The 21,103-nt window shown below is 51.6% G+C and overlaps 1 protein-coding gene across 12 annotated transcripts in view; it reads right to left on the bottom strand.

The window, feature by feature from the left end:
* Positions 1-562: 562 nt before the first annotated feature.
* Positions 563-21,103, bottom strand: part of tnrc6ba (trinucleotide repeat containing adaptor 6Ba) — a 53,867-nt gene continuing 33,326 nt past the window's right edge. For all 12 annotated transcript variants that reach the window (XM_042344956.1, XM_042344963.1, XM_042344955.1 and 9 more), the window contains 19 exons: positions 19,600-19,621; positions 16,922-17,260; positions 13,983-16,442; positions 11,413-11,594; positions 11,089-11,169; positions 10,614-10,662; positions 10,071-10,216; positions 8,540-8,671; positions 8,214-8,348; positions 7,306-7,398; positions 6,759-6,951; positions 5,974-6,129; positions 5,448-5,609; positions 5,052-5,198; positions 3,972-4,067; positions 3,388-3,597; positions 2,717-2,796; positions 2,411-2,550; positions 563-1,083 (listed from right to left, as the gene is read on the bottom strand). In XM_042344956.1, the coding sequence (XP_042200890.1) occupies positions 711-1,083; positions 2,411-2,550; positions 2,717-2,796; positions 3,388-3,597; positions 3,972-4,067; positions 5,052-5,198; positions 5,448-5,609; positions 5,974-6,129; positions 6,759-6,951; positions 7,306-7,398; positions 8,214-8,348; positions 8,540-8,671; positions 10,071-10,216; positions 10,614-10,662; positions 11,089-11,169; positions 11,413-11,594; positions 13,983-16,442; positions 16,922-17,260; positions 19,600-19,621 (5,196 nt within the window). In that variant the 3' untranslated portion in view covers positions 563-710. The remainder of the gene's footprint in view (positions 1,084-2,410; positions 2,551-2,716; positions 2,797-3,387; positions 3,598-3,971; positions 4,068-5,051; positions 5,199-5,447; positions 5,610-5,973; positions 6,130-6,758; positions 6,952-7,305; positions 7,399-8,213; positions 8,349-8,539; positions 8,672-10,070; positions 10,217-10,613; positions 10,663-11,088; positions 11,170-11,412; positions 11,595-13,982; positions 16,443-16,921; positions 17,261-19,599; positions 19,622-21,103) is intronic.

The raw sequence follows: 21,103 nt of genomic DNA on the forward strand, positions 1-21,103 counted from the left end.
GGAAGAACGAGGGTGGCGATGGGGTAAATAACCAAATAAGGAAAAGTAAAACTACTTATTTCTTTTAATAAAAAGGTATTTATTTATTTACTTATCTTGCTTCGTTTTGATGGCGAGTGTAACTTCACATTTTAAATGTTGGCGTTCCATGATTCAAGTATTCTTTGAAGTATGATATGTTATTTTTTTTTTGTTTAATTTTATGTGTGTGTTTAGGTTTTGTAATTTTTTTTATTTTCCTTTCCTGGGGGAGGAGGTGGTGGGGGGGGGGGTGCTGGGGTGGGGGGCGGTAAGGAGAAAAAAAAGCGAGGCGGAAATCCGGAGGTTGGGGGGGGGGGGGGGGGGGGGAGACGGAGAATGGGGGAGCTGAGGAGGGGGGAAAGGAGTCTATGTGCACATTAAAAAGACTGCGGGCTTAACACCCCCTTTCCCCCCCTCCCCCCCCCCCCCCAACACACACACACCATACCCCCCGCCCCCTACTTACTTAAAGTTTATTCTCCTTTACCCCCCACCCCCAACCGCCCGGCGCCCCCACCACACCCCCACTTCCATTTTTGTTTTAAACTCTCGTTTTTTTCAAAACTTATTGCAGTTTGAAAAAAAAATACACAGATTAATTAGTGCTGCTGTTCCAACGAAAAAAAAATGTTCACGAGGTCGTTCGTCACAGGTCTAAAGGTTGAAAAAAGCTTAAAGAGTTTCAAATTTCAGATCGAATCGCCCCCTCCTCCCAGCAGGTCACCGGGTAGCAAGGGAGCAGGGCTGCCCATCCTGTGTGAGTCCTCCGAGGCTGGGGAACCCCATAAGCTGGCCGTGTAGTTTGTGGTCCCCCAGAGAGAGGCACCCGCCAGGTTACTGCTGCCCCTGTTGACTGCCGGACCCCCACTGTTCCACTGGCTGAGCAGGCTGCGCCCCCCGAATGAGTGCAGGCTGCTCCCCACCGGCTCCATCTGGCTCTGTCCTGTCTCCAGTGTCTGCCAGCCCGGAGATGGCGTGGATAACTGACCTTGTGCAAAATAGCGATTGACTTCCTCTTCGCTGACAAACTCAGCAAGGATGGTAGTGTTCCCCAACACACACCTGCATGGAGGAGGGGAGGAATAACAATAATCATCCTCACATTTGATACGGCGCCTCATCACGTCAACCAGACGTCTCAAAGCGATTCACAGGACACACTGTCAAGTGACTCGACTGTATTTTGCGGGCGACACGCGGCAGCCAATTGCGCACAAGCAGCAAGTATCCCACAAAGCAGCCCGGGACCTTTCAGTGACTTGAATTGAGTCGTACACCAGGGGAGTTCCGCTGTCGTCACTCTGATCACGATCACCATTGCTGCTAAACCCACTGGGTCACATTAACTGTCCCCTCAGAAAGAATAAACAGGGGCAGATTGGATCTGAACGCAGAGTGAGTGCACAATACACCCAGCCACTGCGCCCTAACCACACAAAGCCTCTCTCAGGTTAAAACAACCAGTCGCAGGTTCAGGGGCCCAGTCGACTTAACACTGATCCAAGGATTAGTCTCCAGTGTCAACTGGAGTAATGCTGCTCACTACTATCAACTCTCTATACATCTGAGAGACACTCTCAACTGCAGTCATGTGTGTGTGTGGCAGGGTGTGTGTGTACGCATGGAGGTGGGGGGGTGTAGTCCTCTGAGTGCGTGTGTGATGGAGAGGAACAGGAGAGAGTAGAAACCTTGCTCCTGATCTAATATGTGCATGAATTCTCCCTCCCCCACTCCCCTCAATTTGTGCACGTTACTATTAATATGTAAAAAAAAACATTTTTCCCACCCAACGATTTTCCCTTCCTTATTAATCAGCTGAACAATTGCGCGGCTGAATAGAACTGCCCGGTCAGCAGTCTGTGACCAGCCCGTCTCAACGGCCAGCAGACAGGCGGACGAGCAGAAAGGACGCCTGTCACTAAAGCCCTCCGCGCGGCGGCGTTGGGGGGGGGGGGGGAGAGAGGGGAGGGACAGGGAAAGCCCCCGAAGCACTGCACTGACTTCTCCCTCCCACCCCCACATCGTACACCGATGAGAATTGGGTAGACTGCACATGGCGCAGGGGCCATCATTCAAACAGACACGTGATTAAAACAGTCGCACAATTGCCTCTTGGATCGTAAAAGCACCAACACCTCGAATGTTTCTGGGCAGCTCAGCAGGTTGTGCATTCAAGTGTGCACAATAATACATGTGTGTGAGAGTGAGTGAGTGAGTGCAATCCCATTCACACCCCTTTTCCTATACCGACGGCAGATACTCAAGCACTCTGCCCCCAGTACAACCTTCTAACCAGCTGTCAGGCTTTACATTACTTCTCACACCACACGGTTGTGGAGCTCCCCTCGCGGGGCATTCATGAACGGGCCAACGATGGGCCGGGACTTACATGTGCAACGCTGTCTGTGCCTTGGCGGCCTCCTGCTTGGTGCTGTATCTCACCAACGCGGTGCCGTGGGTCAGGTTCAGGTGGAATGTTATCAGTGGGCCGTGCTGCATGCAGATGGTGCGCAGGGTTGAGCCGTCGATCTGGAAGAGAGACGGGAGTTAAACCGTCACGGGAAGAGCAGCAGCACATTGCCTTTACGCGGCCCGCCTTTCACGTCGGGACGGTCAGGGATTTTGGACCACAATCGCCGCCTCACACCACGGGGGTTCCTCGCTGGCCGAGGTGGTGGTGGTGGGTTATATTTACCTGTGGAGTGAGATTGTGAAGCACAAGCCAGGAGCTGACCCGACCAGATCCGCTCGAACCTCCGTCACTCCAGTTAGTACCTAGGGAGAGAGAGAGAGAGAGACAGTCAGAGATCAGGATTTATAGGAGACTTTGAATCTGCAGTCTCTTTCTCTCCCCACACCCCGCCCACACACACACACACACACACACAGCAACACCATCGCAACACAGCAGCTCTCTCTCAAGCAGGTGGGCAAGGCTAGCTTTGCAATTTAAAGTTTTTAAAAAAACAATTAACAATTTGGTCCCTCAATCCACGACGGTTTGCGGGGACCCTGCCCTGCGCCATTAGCCACCGCGTTTCGCCCACAAAATACACAGTCAATTCACTTCACAGCGCGTTCTGTTAAGCGCTTGGCAAAGAGGCGATAAGAGGCCACATCAAATAATATTAATAATGATAACCCTCGCATTTGATACGTCGCCTTATCAGGTCTTCGAGAAATCTCAGTGCGCTTCACGGGATATGCTGTTAAATGAATCGACAGTCGTGGGTTGAGTGACCAAATTAATTATTTTTGGGAAAAAAATTTGGGATAATAATGTAAGGATTATTATTATTATTAGAGCAGCCAAAGCAGGAGAGAACCCAGAGACAAGCAGGAGGAGGAGGAGATGTAGACACTGACTCGGCACGTAGCGGGACTCCTGCAGTCCCCATCCTCGGCTGAAGCGGGGAGCCCCACTGCCCCACGGGGAGGAGGGGGGCTTCTGATTGCTCAGCCCGGGCGGGGGGCGGGTGGGGGGGTTAGTGTTCTTCGAGGGGATTTGATTCTTCCACATCCTGGGATGGCCGATGGGATCCGGCGACCAGGTCGATTTGAAGTCGTTGAACTTGGCTGCAACGGGAAGAGGGGGACACGCTGATTAGCAAGTTGCCGGACAACAGGACCGGCCCGGGAGCCGGCAGACAGCATCGCTGAAGGCGAACACGTGACACCCTCCAACAAAAAGGCAGCACACGCTTCCCCCCACCCCAACAACCCCCCTCCCCACCATCCCAGAGCCTGAGAGAGGTGACCGATTGTTGGCGTGGTCGAACGGGAATATCTTCAGGAGCGATCTGAAGACGGGGTGGGGGGAACCCTCAAGCAGTTGAGAGAAGTTAAAATTAAATGGGGGACTCTTAAGGGGCAGCGAGCGGTGTCCCAGGGCGTCAGTCTGCAGCTGGACGTCGACAATAAATAGGCAGGAAGTCGCCCAAAGACCTCACCTGAAGTGCTCTGTACGGTGCTGTAGGAGCTGTTTGAGGCACTATAGGACCAGGCACCGGGTGAAGGCAGCGAGGTGTTCAGGGAGGAACTGGACCCTATGTGGGGAGGGGGAGATAGAGAGAGAGAGAGAGAGAGAGAGGACGCACTCCAAATTAACGTCAGTGTCAAGAGTCCAGCAACACATCGCCTGCCTCCCTCCTCCCCACATCCTTTAACCTTCCTCTCAGCCCGTCTCTCAGATTTCTGGGGTCGCACGCTTCAGATACTCATTCCCCCCCCCCCCTCCCCAGTCCTGACCCCCTTTAAGGTCATGTCCTCCTGCCCCACAACTAATCTGGGGGGGAAAAAATAAATCACTGACTGACAACGCAACACAAAATCCCAGTCAGTCATCAGCCCTCAGACCAATTTTCCCCAAGTGAAAAGGTTTTGCTGGCAGCTGACAGAGCAGACAGTATTATGATGACACAGGGACAAAGTCTTCCTTACAACAAGTGTGTGGGGAGACTGAGGGACTGGGTGGCAGTGCACAGCAGAATCTCCACGCTAATGGGGACCAGGGCTTTTTGTGGTTGTGACAATAGTGTGGTTATTAGGTCATCTCCTGAAATAACATACGCAGAAGTCGGACACAACTACCGAGCTCCCTGCTGTACAGTTAAACACGTAGCAAACACATGCAGCTCCTCTTTACACAAGAGTGGGAACAGTGAGGAAAAACCTCAGTACAAACAATGGCTATTTCTGCTGACTTTCTGATTACTAGCAGGAGCGAGGGGGGGGGCTGGGAGGAGGAGACAGCCCAACTGTGCTGATATTCCGTCCCTATTCATAGCTCATTTTCCACTCGAGCTCTTGAGCTCCCGGCAATCGAGTACGAGAGAGAAAGAGGGAGGGAACAACAACAACTTGCACTTATATAGCATCCTCCACGCAGGATAGCGTCTCTGAGCGCTTAACAGTGGCAGAACCTGACTGAGAAAGAGAGAGAGAGGCACCACGTCCCACCATCCATTGCCCAGACACTGTCGCCCTGGTTTCTGCTAAGACACCCAGAGGGAATGGGAGTCCGTCCGTACCTGTGCTCCTGTCCCTGAGAAGTTGGTGTTCCGAGTCCGGGGAGGGGGGGGCCGCTGAGCTGCTGATCATGCTCGCCGGGGTGGCGTAGGGGTCAGATTCGGGGTCGATGCTTTGGAAACCCTTCCAGGGCTCCCCAGGGCGGAACTCTGAGAGAGAGAGAGATGCATTGAAGACACCCACAATCCAACAGTTGTGCGTGTGTGTGTGTGTGTCAGAAACTGATAGGGTTGGGGAGATTGTGCACCTGCTCTATATTGGACACCGAGAAACTGGGAGCAGGAACGGTGGAGATGTTTATTTTGTAAAGTCGTTTGAAGTCTTCTTTCGTCCAGTGAACTGCTATGTGCGTATATTATTATTATATTATTATTATTGTGCTTAAGGCGGCCGCCTACCTGGAGGCCAACTGGAGCTGGAGCCGTTGGACAGCTTAGGGGTGGCCCAGTTGTCACTGGCAGGACCCGAGTGGCTGGCCAAGGAGTCGCCCGCGATCATCTCGTAGTAGGGCAGACTGTCGCGAGGCTTCACCGATGGTGCCATACTGCTCGAAATAGCACCTGGGCAAACAACATTACACCTTGCCATTACCTGCGAGTTCACTAAATCAAAACACGCATCTAAACTTCCCTGTTTAGTACATTTAGGCACTTGAAAAGGAAAAGACTTGTGGGGCTATGGGGCAAGAGCGGGGGGGAGGGGGAGGAGTGGGACTGGTTGGTCCTTTAGTCGAGCTTCTTGTCCAAATCAAACTCACAGTTGGTTGGGGCAGTGAATAGTTTGGAGTTTCCCCGATTACTTACGCTCTACTATCCCAACATCCTCCCACCAACTGTACTGCAAAACCCCCTCAACACTGACAAGCAGCTCTCCCCCAACCCCCACCCCCACCACACACACACTTGAACCGGGATGGGACGTTACCGTTTTTCAGGGGGTTGTGTTCTGGCGGTGGAGTGGCAGGAGAGAGACCGTCCATGGTTGTCCATTGCTTGAGCCGCGACTGCTGAGACTGAGGCTCCTTCATCCCTACAATACTGTTGACGTCTAACTGGTTCATGTTCATGTTTGAACTCAGGCCTGGTGGGCAGAGAGAGAGAGGATAGCATGAATACAGTGCAGCTCTATCATAACAAGAACTTGCACTTACATAGCGCCCTTCATGTAGAATAGCGCCTCAGTGTTATTAGACCAAGGTCCACAAAATCGTAACCAGCGCTCAAAACGGGTCACAATGGCTCCAGCAGCCGTAAGCTCGACGTGAACTCACCCGACAATGAAACTCTTAATAAGAGGGCCGTACAGTGCAAGCACAGGTCAACCAGGGCAAGAAACCATGTCGTTTTCACCGCTAAAGCTTTCACAGTACCACTGACCTACCTGCGGCCGAGGCAGTGGTCTTACTCCCGCCCCCCACCAACACACCGCACACAAACGAGACACACTCGCCACACACAAGAGACTCCAATGAGGTTACGCAGCTTTCTATATGGAAATATCAACAACAACTTGCACTTATACAACGCCCCTCGTGCAGAGCAGCGTCTCGGAGATCTTAACACAGCTATCACACAGTTTAGCAACTCCCTCCCCCTAGGCTGTCCTGCAGCTCAGCGCAGTTTGGGGAGGGGGGAGGATGTGGGGAAGGGGGAGAGCCAGAGAGAACACACGCAGGAAGTGGTAACCCACAGCGAAATGTTGAGCCTTACCCATGGGGTAGCCTGGCTGAAGTTGTCCTTTGGTCTGGAAGTCTGGAAGGCCGGAGGAGAGAGAGCTAGGCACGACATTGTCCAGGTGTTGCCTGGGTAGCCCGGGGTGTGAGGGCGAGTGCTTCATCCCGGGGGCATTGGGGTGTCGGTGCTGCTGCTGCTGCTGTTGCAGAGCGCTGACAATGCGAGCAAGCTGCAGGGGGAAACATCATAATAATTACCACGTCTTTGAGAAGTCTCAAAGCGCTTCACAGAATATACTGTGAAGTGAATTGACTGTCGTGGATTGAGTGACCGGCCGGGAATGGAACCCGGTTCCTCTCGCTTGCGAGGCGAGCGCGCTAACCACTACACAATGGGAATCACTGAATACAGCTCACGGAGGGAGGGAGGGAGGGGAAGCGAGGTTCCATGTTATTTTTTTTTTTGCAAACGCAATACAAAATAAACCACAAGTCAGCTAAGAGCAGAGGACTCGACCACAGCGCCTTTCACATCTCAAAGCGCTTCACACACAGATACAGCGGTCGGTTGGCTTCTCTCCTACCTGCTGTTCTTGTTGCTGTCGGACTGCGACCGAGAGCTTCCGCTGGCTCTGCAGCACCTGTTGCTGCTGTTGCTGAATCAGGAGCTGGTACGCCTGCAATGGAACAAGACAAGACACACGTCAAGCAGCTTCGCGGCTGTTTGCAGGGACGTCGCTGGGCGCAAAATGACTGCGTGCAAAACACTCAGTGACTGCACTCCCGATCGCGCTGCCTCGGGGAAACACAGGTCAGCTACTAGTTGATGATTGGTGGTCCGCTTTTCCTGGTGTAAAAATAATAGGGTCACTCAATCTACGACTGTTCGTGGGACACTACTGTGCGCAACTGGCTGCAGCGACACGCTCACAAAATCTACAGCTAATTCACTTTACAGCATATCCTTTGAAGCGCTTGGAGACGGGATAAATCCCTATACCAAATGCAAGGATTATTATTATTATTATCACCACCACCACAACAGGGCAAGCTGGACACATGCACACAGCTTTCCCTTCCCTGCACCTTCTCTACTCAGTTTGTATACTCACCCTTTCCCTTTCTCCTCCCCATTTCCCTCAGGTCCAGGTATGTGCAAGTGCCGAACAAGAACCAGTTAACCGACTGTGCTAAGGAGGCTGGAATGTTGTCAAGCAAGCTGTGTCAAGTGGGAGTATGCAGACACATGCTCAGACACAACACGGAGGAGAGGAAGAGCACGCTCTCACTCAATCCCTCCGCCTTGTCCCATCCCTACTTTCAAATCCCACCTAAACACCTTCCATTTTGATCGTGCTTACAGTCACCTCCCTGCTCCCCCCTCCCCTGGATTGGTGTCAGACTCCACCACTGTCAAGCGCTCCGGGGCGCTAACAAGCACGAAGGGCGCTATGTAAATGCAACTTGTTGCAGCTGCTGTTTTTAAACTTACCAGCTGTAGCTGGGGTAGCTGAGGGAGCTGGCTGAGCATGGTTATCTGTTGGGAAGAAAGTTGGGGACCAAGGCTGAAGAGGGCTGGGTTCAGGGCGCCGTTCGGAGGGGCGTGTTTCAGCATGGAGGCAGGAACCTGAAAATACGAGAGATCAATAAGCGTCTTAAACGACAACTTACATTTATTTACACAGAGCCCTTCACAGTTGAAGAAGACACCCTTGAGACGTGCCTTGCAGGCGGCAAGGGTGGGGAGCGAGGCAAACGAACTGTGGAATGGATGTCCCAAAGGGTTACAACGACTAACAAAGATTGCAAGTTACGTACCTGAGGGGGCAGGAACTGTGGAGGCACTTGAGCCCGTAGGTTAGGCTGTGATGAGTTCATGGGTGGCACCTGAGGCGGGTGCATACCTCTGGATTGTGCTGCACTGCTGCCGAACAGACCATGATTGCCACTCTGCAAGAGACGCATGACACACAAGGGAGACTCATCATTTACATCCCCTCTCAGCGACGGTTCACACAGCGCTGCACAGGAAGCGACTGTGACAGGGAGAGGGGGGACTGCAGCTCTGACCGAGGCGTGGAGTTTGTTTTTTTTTGCCTCATAGAACTTTACATTTAAGGACCGTTTGTGTGGGACGCCGCTGTGCGCGATTGGCTGCCGCGTTTCGCCCACAAACTATGCAGTTACTCCGCTTTACAGTATATTCTGCGAAGCTCTGGGAGACTTCTCGAAACCGCGATCAGGCGCTGTAATGATAATAGCAGCAATAATAATCCTTGCATTTGATACGGTGCCTCATCACGTCTTTGAGATGTCCCTTGAAGCTTCACAGCTTGATCAAGAACCAGAGAGTTTCTCCTTTTCCCCCCACCCCAAGCACAGGCTTTATTCACAGCAGAGGAACACACTACGACATCGCATCATCTCAGGCACAGACACAGACACGCCCAGAAAGTAAGCAGCCTTACGTGTCGAGCGCTAATGTTTTGCGTGTTAAGGACAGAACCGATGCAGCTGAGATTGGCAGGAGGAGGTACAGTGGAGCCCGAGGGAGACAGCTTGCAGCTCGGAGGAGGGGAGAAGGGCGAGCCAGACGCATCGTCAGACAGGCAGCCGTCTTGATTGGAGAAAGGCAAGGTCAGCTGGAGGAGGGTTAGCCAGATAGCATGCAGTCGGGGTGGGGGGGGGGAGAGGGAGAAATGGGACGCACAGACAAAAAAAATAACAGCAGAGAGAGAGAGAGAGGGGGGTTAGAGCTAGAAGAGTAGTGAGAAAAACAACCAACCGAGAGCAGAAAGCAATTAGGCGTCACTCACAGCGCAAGAGAAATTAGTGCCATACTCCAATCACAGAGATGTGGGTCCGTGTCAAGCGACCCATCATACATGACCAACTGTTACTGTGCACATGCCACACATGCACTCACGCGCACACACACCCCACCCACATACCGTGAACCAAACCATTTCTCATGCAGTTTGTTCTAACTCAGTGAATTCACGCTCTTGGAAAGTCACTGGTTTGCTGGTCGAGATTCCTGCTCTCCCAACACCGTGTCTGTGCTGGTGCTCACTCCCCCACTGGGAGCTCTCTACTCTAATCCCATTCCCTGCTCTCTCCCCATCGTGTCTGCGCCAGTGCTCGCTCCCCTAACCATTCCCCACACACTTCAAAATGTTTTTTTTGTTCAAGTACTTAATCTCAGGAGTGAGTGTTGGAATTACACATGGATGGTAAAGGCATTTGGCTTGGCAGCTCACTCTGAAGAACCTAAACACAAACACCGGATGAATGAAAAACAATATGACACGGTGGTTACCAGAGTGAGAGAGAGAGAGAGAGCACTTACCTTCTCAAAGTAGGGCCCATTGTCTGTGGAGGGAGAATCTTTGGGATTGGGTGGCCGGAATCCTGATCGGTCTTTCCTCATCATTCCATTGTAATCCATGTTCATTCCTCGTTTATCAGACTCCAGCTTTTTGTCGGGAAGACCGCCTAAAGGGAGAGGAAAAGGAACATGACTGATGCTGTGACTGATCAGACTTCACACTGCATAGCTCATAAATGAATGACAATTTTCCGCCCCCTTTATTTGGGAGATTGTTGGTCAAGGCACTGAGATACACTTCCTTCTCTTTTGGAATTGTATCAAAGGATCTTTAATGCCCACCTGAACAGGTGGACACAACCTAGATTTAACATCTCACCCAAAGGACGGCACCTCTGACAACCTCTAGCTCCTGTTCAAAGGCCCAACTTGGGGCTTGAACCCACAACTTTCTGACTCAGGAGGCCTGAGCCAGACTGACACACAATTCTGTGATGGTGAGCTGAATGGCTGCAGGGCTTTCTTCATCCAAACAGCTCACGATCTGGTTAGAATCATACTCACCAACCGTTAAGTCCATCTTGTTACCAACACTGTCTTCGGAAGACTCCCTCTGCGAAAAGAACACACAGCAAGAAAATGAATGGTCCTTTAGTGGTCAGCGTGACACAGTCATCATATTTTAAAGAAACTAGGGCCAATTACTACGGCAGCAGGAAGCCGTTTGTGATGGGACGGAGATAGTGGTCAGGAATTATAATAGCACTTGGCTTAATTTCAAATAGAAAAGCACCCACACAACATTATTACTCAACCTTTGCCCTGACCAGTGGGGATTAAGATGTCAAGCAGGAGGCTGCCAAACCAGTTGCCATTCTTACTGGCAATCTCTTTCCGACCAACAGACATCCCGTTTGGTCGCAAGAGGCTTAGGAAGTAATGCGTTTAGTGAGCAGCAGGTTTAATGGTGTAAATTTAGCTGGCGAATCAGTTGTGGTAACAAACAAGGCTCCAGTGTGCTCAGTAAAGCTATGCTTACCAGTAATCCCAGTTTAGAGAACTGATTAGAGAGAGGGTTGATCCACGTGTCATTGTTCCCACCTTTCATGGATATGGAGCCCTGGAATAAGAAGACATTAGAAGAAACCTTCTGACTGAGGAAAGCTACGTCATGACATGAACTACCGCCTCCATCCACACCCCAATACAACCCCCACCCACCCCGCTGAGCCGAGGGAGCTCATGTCTATTGCTCTATTTATTGTCCTGCACTATTGGCCTAAATAAAAAAAAATTGATGGTACTGCATGTACTAGCCTGGCCGGGGGGGAAGGTGGGGGGATATAGAGTAGCACAGACGCACCTTAAGTTTCTTCCCCCCTGAGGCCCAGTTGGACGAGCTGTAGGACGAGTTAGTCTCCTGAGTTCCTGTGCTGTTCCACAGGCCCATTTCTCCGTCATCCTCTTCCTCCCAGCTAGGGGGATGGGTACCTGTCACAGGGGGTCTGTCACCCCCTGCCCATCCGTCCTGCATAGATTTCGAACCTGCAAAACACGCAGAAAGACCGCAACTTAATCCCAATTTTATCCTTTTTTGGGGGGGCATATCCTCATTTATATCTTTCCCCAAATTCATAAACCAAACGGGGAAGTTAAGAGATATCTTTCCCGTCAACAGGAGACATCGGAAATCATAATCTGGGAAGGAGCAGAAAATACCATATGCGCCAATTTAATGATTCTATCATTGAATCTCTCGTTGATTTCAGTAGCTCAGTGGTTAGAGCACTCGCCTTGCAAGCGAGAGGACCTGGGTTTGATTCCCGGGCAGGGCGAAACATTGGGCAAGTTTGTTTACTCCACATATTCGCCTGTTTACCTAGCAGGAAGTAAGAACCCGGTCGTTAGTCGATTGGCGGATCGCTTTCCTGGAGGCAAAAATTGGGAGACTGCTGTGCACAATTGGCCGCCAACAAAATACATGTTCAATTCACTTTACTGTGAAGTGCTTTGAGACGGCTCAAAGACATGATAAGGCTCTATATCAAATGCAAGATCACTATTATTATTAGATCCGCTTGGAGAGAGATGCCTGTCCTCAAGGCTGAAGTGTCTTTACCTCACACAAAGATGACCGGTATATACATACATAATATACACACATACACACACACACACACAGAAAGGGCGCCAAAAATGAGAAGTCTAAATTACATTTTGCTTCCCAAAATAATCCTGTTATTTTACCAAAGCTTATTCAAAATGTCAAAAAACACGTCAGGAGCTGGTCTCTAGAACTCAGGAACTCTGAGCAATTTAATTAGAATCCAAACAGCAACATATCTGTCCGAACTGCATTCCTTCCCCCTTTTTTTTGGCTTGTTAAATTGGCACAGGTTTGTGACCTCTGATCGGAGGCAAGCCAAGTCTGTCGTTTCATCTTACCAGCAGAGGGGGGGGGGGGTGGGGGTTGAAGGGGGAGGAGGCAGCTTGTGGAACACAAAGGCTGATCTGTCCTCTAAATACTGGTTGCAACAGACGACCAGCTAAGGATTCCTGGAATCCACCTCTGCACCTGCCTGCTGCCAAGTCTATTCAAGGACGGCAAGCCAGTCGGATGTGGGCACAAGGTTTTTGGGAAGGAAGGGGTGGTGGAGGGGAAAGAATGAATAAATAATAATAATCCTTGCATTTGATTCAGCGCCTTATCATGCCTTCGAGACATCTCCAAGCGCTTCACAGGATATACTGTAAACTGAAGACTTTGTTTAAGTCTTAAAACAAAGTTTAAACTGTAAACTTTGTGGCAGCCAATTGCGCACAGCAGCTTCCCACAAACAGTTGGGGATTCAGTGACCATTATTTATTTTTTAAAGGGAAAGTGATTGCCCAAACAACTAGCAACCAGGTTCCTACTTACTTAGGTAAACAGAGGCATGTGGAGTAGGGAAACTTCCCTAAGGTTTCGTCCCGCCCAGAAATCAATCCCAGGTACTCTCGATTGCGAGGCAAGTGCTCTCACCACTACACTACAGGACTCCGAAGAGACAGGAGTATGACACACACCACACCTCCCGCCCCAACCTCAGACTTCCCTTCCAATAAAGAAAAGCCCCAATTTATTCCGAGGAGAAAAACCACACAAGGCAACAAGGGTACTTGGAACACAAACAGCATTATGCCATCAGTTCAGCCTCTGAGCATTCCTCGGGGGAAGCGGTTTGCACCACCAGAAAGCACTGCACACTTAACACAATTTATTTTGATGTATTAAAATAAAATGCAACATTGGAACCGATCGATGGGAGGTTAGCTGTGCTAAGGCAGCACAAGACCCAGTTGGAGCAGAGATCCTACATCGGCACCGTAGGGAAGACACTTTTTCCCCACAAAACAATGAATGATGCGATAAGCAGTTGCCTGGCCCGCCCTACTATCGGCAGTCGAATCTTCAGCCTCTCTGCCTCCACCTTCCTTGCACTCCTGATCACAACCCACGCCTCTGGTCCAAAGCCCTGACTGCCCATCGCCTTGGGCTTTCCTCCCGACGGGAAAGGCACTTTGCAAATGTAATCTGTTTGTGTTGCTTGCCGACATGTAAATGGAGAGAGGAACATGGCACCGTCTCTTGCCGCTGCTCCCCACTCTATACGTTCATCGCACCCGCACAAGATGGCTTCCTTTCAAACAGCGGGTACAAACCAACCCTTCGCTCACCATCTTGCGATGCGAGGAAGTCGGTAGAGAACCCACCCCGTCACAGTGAGGTGGCACGCGAATGTCCACTCCAACAACAAACAACAACATTTGTAAAGCGCCTTTCATGTCAGTGCCAACGTCAGAACGGAAGGACCTCACCCCCCGATTGCTAACCCTGGAAGTAAGCTCCCTGACCAGAAGCAACGAGACAATACGGACAGCGTGAAATCTCACCGGAACTCGATGTGGAGCCTCGTCCTGTCCCGGGGTTGGCCGGGTTCTGTTCCCGCGGCATCATGCTGCCCCCACCACCAGCACCACCTCCGCCGGAGCCCTCACCCTGCGAGTTCTTGTCCCACAGGTTCACGTGTTTGTAGCTGTAGTTGCTGGGGTCGCCCCAGGCTGAAGTGCCGTCGTCGATCTCCGTTTTCCTCGAAATGGACTGAGGGGAGGGCTCCTCCCAGCCAGTGGGCTCCTCTTCCTTTGGCGTGGGCTGCAGAGGGGTGGGGGGCACTGGGGTCGCCTGACCCCAACTGGGCCCCGATTGCCGGCCCCCGGCGGGCATCGAGCCCCAGGAGCTGGGCAATGGGGGTTCTTGCTGCTTGTTCCAGGAGGACGGAGCGGCGGCTTTGGGCGTCTCCCCCCACCCCTGGTGCCGCGAGGTCTCTTCCCAACCGCTCCTTGGGTTGGCATTGACGTTGCCCCCTCCTCCCCAGGATCCCCCATCGCCTCGGCCTCCCTCGCCCCACCTGGAGCCCGAGCTCGGAGCCTCCCAACCGCCCCCTTTGGGCTGGTCGGCCGACTGTCCTCCTCCTCCTCCGTCTCCCCAGCCGTTATTTGTTGACCAGCTCTGACCCGGTTGCTGTCTTGCGCCCCAGCCGGACTCCTTGACCCTCGGGCCGTCGTTCCAAGATGGCAGCTTCTCCTCTGGCATCCCGCCACCCCAACCTTGGCCGCTCTTTGGATCCACCCACCCGCTGGGGTTCTTTGTGTCCTTCCACTCCGCACTTGAAGGCTGCGGAGCCTCTCCCCACCCAGACGAGCAGTGACTGCTCTGAGCGGGCCCTTCGCCCCAGCCCCCTGAGTTAGTGCTCGGAGCAGCAGTGGTGGAGGAGGAAGAAGAGCTCTCCCACCCTTCGGTTCCTTTGTCCGTGCGCCTCTCGTTCCTGGCGGGTGCCTCAGTGTCCCATGTGGTGTTCTGCTTGATCTGAGTCTGGCCCCAGCCGTTGTTGGACAGCACCCTGGGGTCCAGGTCCGTCCGGTTCATGACAGTCTGCACCGCCTCCTCCTGCTCGGAAGAGTCCATCTTGTTTGCACGACGGGCCCCGGGGTGACTTTCGGGGCCGGGGCCCCCCTTCTTGTTGCTCCCTCGACCCGAGTCGCTGCCAATAGAACCCGAAGCCTTTGCCCAGGTTTGGGGATTCTGCGCGCTCTCTCCTTGCTGTTCCGGGAGGGGATTGACTCTGTGATTGTCCCAGCCGCCTGTGCCAGAGTTCTGTTCGCTGAGAGAGCTACCCCATTCCCCTTCGGGGCGGTTATCCGCCCCGGGCTGTTGACCCCACATACCCTGAGCACTGCCGGGAGCTGTCCTGCTGTTCCCTTTCCCCCAGTGTTTGGCTTTCCCGGGGTCTTGTGGCTCAGAGTCCCACGGACCGCCGTTATTGTCCCAGGATTCAGTCCGCGACCGGTTCACTAGCAACTGTTTCATGACGGAGCCAGTTTTGATCAGCTCGTCGCCGCACTGCACGTTATTGCCATCGGCTCCTATACCATTCTGTCCAGAAATGGAATCGGCTCCAGTGGATCCCCAGACTGTATTCCAAGTTCCCCGTCCTTCCAGAGTCGCTCTAATACTGCCTTCGGACGAGGAGTCAGTGCTCGGGGACTGGTTCAATACCAAGGGGCTTCCCAAGCCCATCCCTAAGGGCATGTTCCAGGTCCCGTTCCCTGTTGCTTCGGACACTCCCTTGTTTTGCAAAGGGTTCCCGCTGCTCTGCGAGCCGGGATTCAGAGAGTTAGTGTCGCTGTTATTTGGTCCATCAGTGTTCGGAGCTGGAGGCTGTTCTCCGACAGAAGCATTCCATGTAACACCCGCATTTTCCGCTTTTGTCTGTTTTGCCCAGGCGCCCGCAGCGGTGCCGTCCTGATCCCTGGGGCTTTGACCGACTGAACCGGAGCTCAGAATGTCCGTCTCCAGTGTCCCTTTACCAGAGTTGCCCTCCTGGCCCAACACCGGCCAGGCCGACGGGTTGATGTTTGGGTTCAAGGTCAAGCCCAGGCCCGCCCCTCCGTCGGGGCTGCTCAAGTTTTTCCAATTGCTGAGTCCCTCTTTGCTCTCCGAAGAGATGGAAGTTGTTTGACTGGGTTTAGGCACGAGACCCATGTTCCAGGCCCCCAATTTACATTCACTCTTCCCGTTGCCGGCCGGGCACTGGCTCGGAGGTCCCTTGCCGCTCCTGGTAGCGACCCCTGCTGGCGACAGGCTCTTCTCAGAGGCCAGGCTGGAAGCAGCTTCATTGTCTACGTGTTCCGAGGCGGCCTCCGAGTCTCTGCCTGTGATGCAAGGCCAAGCTTCCATATCAGACCCGTCTACGATCAACTTATCCCAGCCGTGGTGATGGGGATCAGCGCTGGACGAGCTTGAACCCCAAGCAGAACTTGCATAATTTGAACCAGCACCCCCAGGGCTTGAATCTACAACAGAAAGAGGCCAGTCACTTGACGTGCACTTAGACTAATAATAATAATCCTGGCATTTGATATAGCGCCTTATCAGGTCGTCAAGACGTCTCAAAGCGCTTCACAGGAGATACTGTGAAGTGGACTGACTATATATTTTGTGTGCGAATCTATGAGCGGGACTTGGTTTGATTTTTTCCCCCTGCATACAGACACAAGTGCTAATTACGATTCTAAATCTTTGCAACAAAATGTCCCAAGTTAAAGCAAATAAAGAGAAAGAATTAAAACATTGCTTCTTCCCACCGTGAAAATATAAAATTTCAACAGTCAGTCAGGTTCCTCCTTACAGTGAGGTAAACAGAGGACAAAATAAATGAAATTAGATGAACTAAAGTTAGATTTTGAAGACTAATTCAATACTATTCACTGCTTGCTTCTGCAACACGGAGCCTTGTTGGCCAGTGGGTGATTTGGACGCTGGCAGTACTTACCCGCTGGTGCACCGCCGAGCTGCAGCGGGCCGTTGGGTTGCGCTGACGCTTGTGTGGTGCCAGGGTTTGTCCCCGGCAGCCCGGGAGGCCCCGCACCACCTCCGAGAAGCCCGCAGGAAGGCGGAGGGGGCTGCCCGCGTTTCAGTAACACCTTGTGCTCGTGCTGGCGGAATCGAGGAGGCACCTCACGGGGCAGGTAGCGGGCGGCGTTCTGTGGCTGGCCGTTGGTGGCCACCGCCCTTTTGGCATTGTTACCACCGTTGCCGGGTGGTGTTGGAACGCTGCCAACTGGGGTGGCAGTAGGGGGCTGGCTTAGACTTGGCTTCGTCGCTTCGGGCACTGGAAAAAAAAACAATTTAATAATATTCCTTGAATTTGATATAGCGCCTTACCACGAAAGCGCTCAAGCTCTTCACAGGACACCCTGTAAAGTGGAGTGACGTGCGTTTTGTGGCGAAATGCGGCAGCTAATTGCGCCCAGCGACGTCCCACAAGCAATCGTGGATTGAGTGAACAAATTATTATTATTTATTTTATTTTCGAAGGGTCCATTACTCCCCGGAAAGCGATCGGGTTATGGCGCCACCACATCGCCGACGGCAACAGCTCAACCCATTCCGCTAACATCGGGTTGTTGCAGCTAATCATGTGACGCAGGAGGTTAGCCCACTGAAACCCAGCGACGTCAAGACAAGGCGGCCAGTGTTCCTGAACAAAGCTCCTTTTATCGGCGACCTCCTGGGCTGTCCATGGCATCTGCCTTATTGGACACCTGATAAATCTCTTACATTGCGCAGGATGATCAACTTCCTGACTAGCTTGTCTGCCTCAAACTACAGGTAAGCACATCATTCAGTCAATCCTTCAGTCAGTCAGTCGGTCAGTCAAGTATTTCTACTCTAAGTGTCAATGAAAATTTCTGCAGGAAAAGCAATACAACTGCTACCAAGCACCGCACAATGGTGTCTTTCATAGAAAGAAGAGTGCTATCTGTTCATGATCACACTGCAACATTAAACATGTTTGATACAGCCAGCGCCTTTGTCACTTCAAAACATCTCAAAGCGCTTCACGCAAGGAGCTGCTTTGAAGTGGAGGCTGCGGCTATTAAGGCAAATACGGCCACTAATCTGCCGCAGCAAAGAGGTGAATCGCCAACTCATCTGGCTCTCTTTCAGTGAATAATAATAATCCTTGCATTTGATACAGCAACTTATCACATCTTCAAGGGAGATGTGATAAGGCGCTTCACCAAATATATTGGCTGCGTCGCAGAATATACTGCAAAGTAAATTGTATTTTGTGGGCAAAGTGCGGCAGCCAATAACGCACAGAAGTGCGAGATTATTGGGAGCACTGCTCTTTTTAAACAAATTGTCTCACAACCTTTAAACATCCACCTGTAATTCAGTATGTCATCTCATCCGCTGTGCACTTATTCAACACTCACTGAGGCGTCAGTCTAGGTTACATAAGTCCAAACTCTGTTCTTTGAAATATACGTTGCACCTTTAAACACAAAAAACGTGGTTCTTTGGGAAAACTCAGGGCCCAACCTATCTTGCTTCAAGAAATGTGCTTTAAATCCCAGAGTACTTGCTATTTAAAGCGTAGGCAAGCCTCTAGACTGGCCTGGGAACCTCTCCAGTCCCAACTTGTCCCAAAGAGCACAATGTGTATATATGACGTGAGCGGCCAATTTGGTGGGACCCAGAATAGCTGGGCCAGAGGTGTGCTAGCACTAGCAAGGGTTAATGTTGACCGCTTATGTTAATATGACAAAAGAATTCAGCAGGGTGGAAGTTAGCAAGGGGGAGACAAACGGGCAGAGAGAGAGGGAGAGAGAATAAGTCCAAGTCCGATTCACAGCTCCCACCACCTGGTTTCCCTTTGTTCTCCACTGATCCGATGCCACTTGCACGGGGAGTGCTGAAGCATTCAGTTTCTGCGCCGTGGGCTTACTCAGAGCCGACAAGCGATCGGTTATACGGTCGGTCTGCGAGGGGCTGCAGTGTTTGAGGCCACGTTTCACCGAGATTCCGGCTCGAGCCTTTTCATTATAAACTGCGCGCAGTTACGCTGCACACAGTGCCAGCCACGCAACTGGGAAGCAAGCCATTTTCTTAGCAACTGAAGCTTGAAGCTGAAATACCCCCAGTGTTACGTGCTGCAATGGCTCCCTCTGACGGCACATCTAGGCCACAGGAATTCATTTGAAGTGAATCAACCCCCCCCACCACCCAAACACCCAATGCAAGCGCAGGGCAGCAATCTCAATCCGTGGGCTTTGGACATCAGCGAGTCCTGATAACACAACGTTTTATTGCAGCGCAGTTCACCAGCGACGTAATCCTTACCAACTGTTCATTAATCCACAGGGATGGAGTGGGAAACCGAGTGCGCACTGCAGAAGGGAAGCCCAATAACAATAATACCCCGAGGTGCTTTACTTGAGCAGCGAACATGCTTCTTCCGTATGCTTCAAACGCTTGTGAGCTCTGTCTGCTTAGTTACTGGACCGGATTAGCAAGAAAAAGCCTCTATCTCTAAACCAAAAACTCCCGACGGCCCCAACACTCCACGAGTCAAGCTCACCCTCGCACCTGTCACGCGTACGACAATACGTTTCAATTTTACCCGAGAGATTTTTTTTAAGAAAAACAATATTAGACTCTTACCTTTGGTTTTTTGTTCTGTGACCTAATGGGGAGGGAGAGGGGGAAAAAAAGAGAAAGTGCTGTGTCAGTTCAAAGTAACGCAATCCACACCATCAGCAAGATCCTGCTTAAATAGCAACGGCCTCGAAACCTTTAACCCATCGAGTACCGACTGGCTCTGGGTAATGAGGCTACAGCCCACCACATACTGAACCAGGCCCCAGGTATTCAGAGCGTCGCTGGGAACGCACTCAGTAGAGCCGGGCATAACCTGCTCAAAGAGAGACATGACACTTCTGACCAACCACCTGGTTCTGCCAACACAGAAATCACAGCACAAGAGGCCATTCAGACCATCTTGCTTGTGCCTGGGCTGTAAGAACTACTATCAACTCCCACTCTCCCTTGTAATTTTCTGCAGCAAATACTTATCCAGTTCTCTTTCAAGGGCTGACATTGATTCTTTTGCCCTCAGAAAAACTAAGATGACACAGACGATGAATAATAATCGTTGTATTTGATATAGCGCCTTACGTCTGCCACACGACTGAAAGCGCTTCACAGGATATACTGTGAAGTGAATTGACTGTATTTTTTGGGTGAAACGCTGCAGCCAATTGTCAACAAACAGCCGAGGATTGAGTGACCAACTTATGAACATTTGGGTGGGGGGGGAAACAGGGAAGAAAGCAGGCAAAAATCACTGATTAAAAAGAAAGCTAACCTCAAATGACGAGTAGAGTAGCAGAGAGAGAGAGAGAGAGAGAGAGACCAGAACGCAGGGTGCCGCATCGATAATTTTGTGCCACTCAAAAAGACAGCTGTCATTTTGTGTCAACCCCAATGTCGGCATTACACAACGTGTGCAGCAAGTTCGTTCACTGAGATGTGAATGGCCTTCCCTACCTTACCTGCACACACACAGACATCCCCACCCCCCCCCCCACCGATACACCCCAAACACATACCCCCTAAGATACCCCCAAACAAACAGATATACATCCAGACAGACAGACAACAGGGCCATGATCACATACACAATGGATAATGACCATCACATGAATGCCGACACAAGCAACTCTTTGTGCGTGAAGAAATGCTCATGTGCTCGGTCTACCCACCTCCCACTTTTGCTTTAGTGTTCGAGGACAGATATCATGAGTAAACAGCTTTTATTTCCCCGCCGGGGGGGTGGAGAAGAGGTAGTGGAAAGATTGAGGGAACAAATTACTGAAAACCCCACCGTAGATGACATCAACTCTCGAGCCCAGGCCACGCCTGGTTGAGTTGTCAGCAGCACAAGTCCATTCCCAGTTCCAGGGCCATCTGGTTTTGCTAACCCGCCCACAAACCGCTAATTAGGACAGAGTAGATCCTGGTATTGGCCTCGCTTTATTACCATAAGTGTTTTCTCAACCCTGGCACAAACGCTAGTTATAATTTCTGCCCACGCAACCTTTCCTTCCCATCTCCCCTATCAAACTATTACTTTATCCCCCCCCGACTGTCAAATCCTCCCTTCCTT

This window comes from Callorhinchus milii, unplaced genomic scaffold (assembly GCF_018977255.1).
Source record: "Callorhinchus milii isolate IMCB2004 unplaced genomic scaffold, IMCB_Cmil_1.0 Scaffold31, whole genome shotgun sequence".
In the NCBI taxonomy this organism is placed as follows: Eukaryota; Metazoa; Chordata; class Chondrichthyes; order Chimaeriformes; family Callorhinchidae; genus Callorhinchus; species Callorhinchus milii.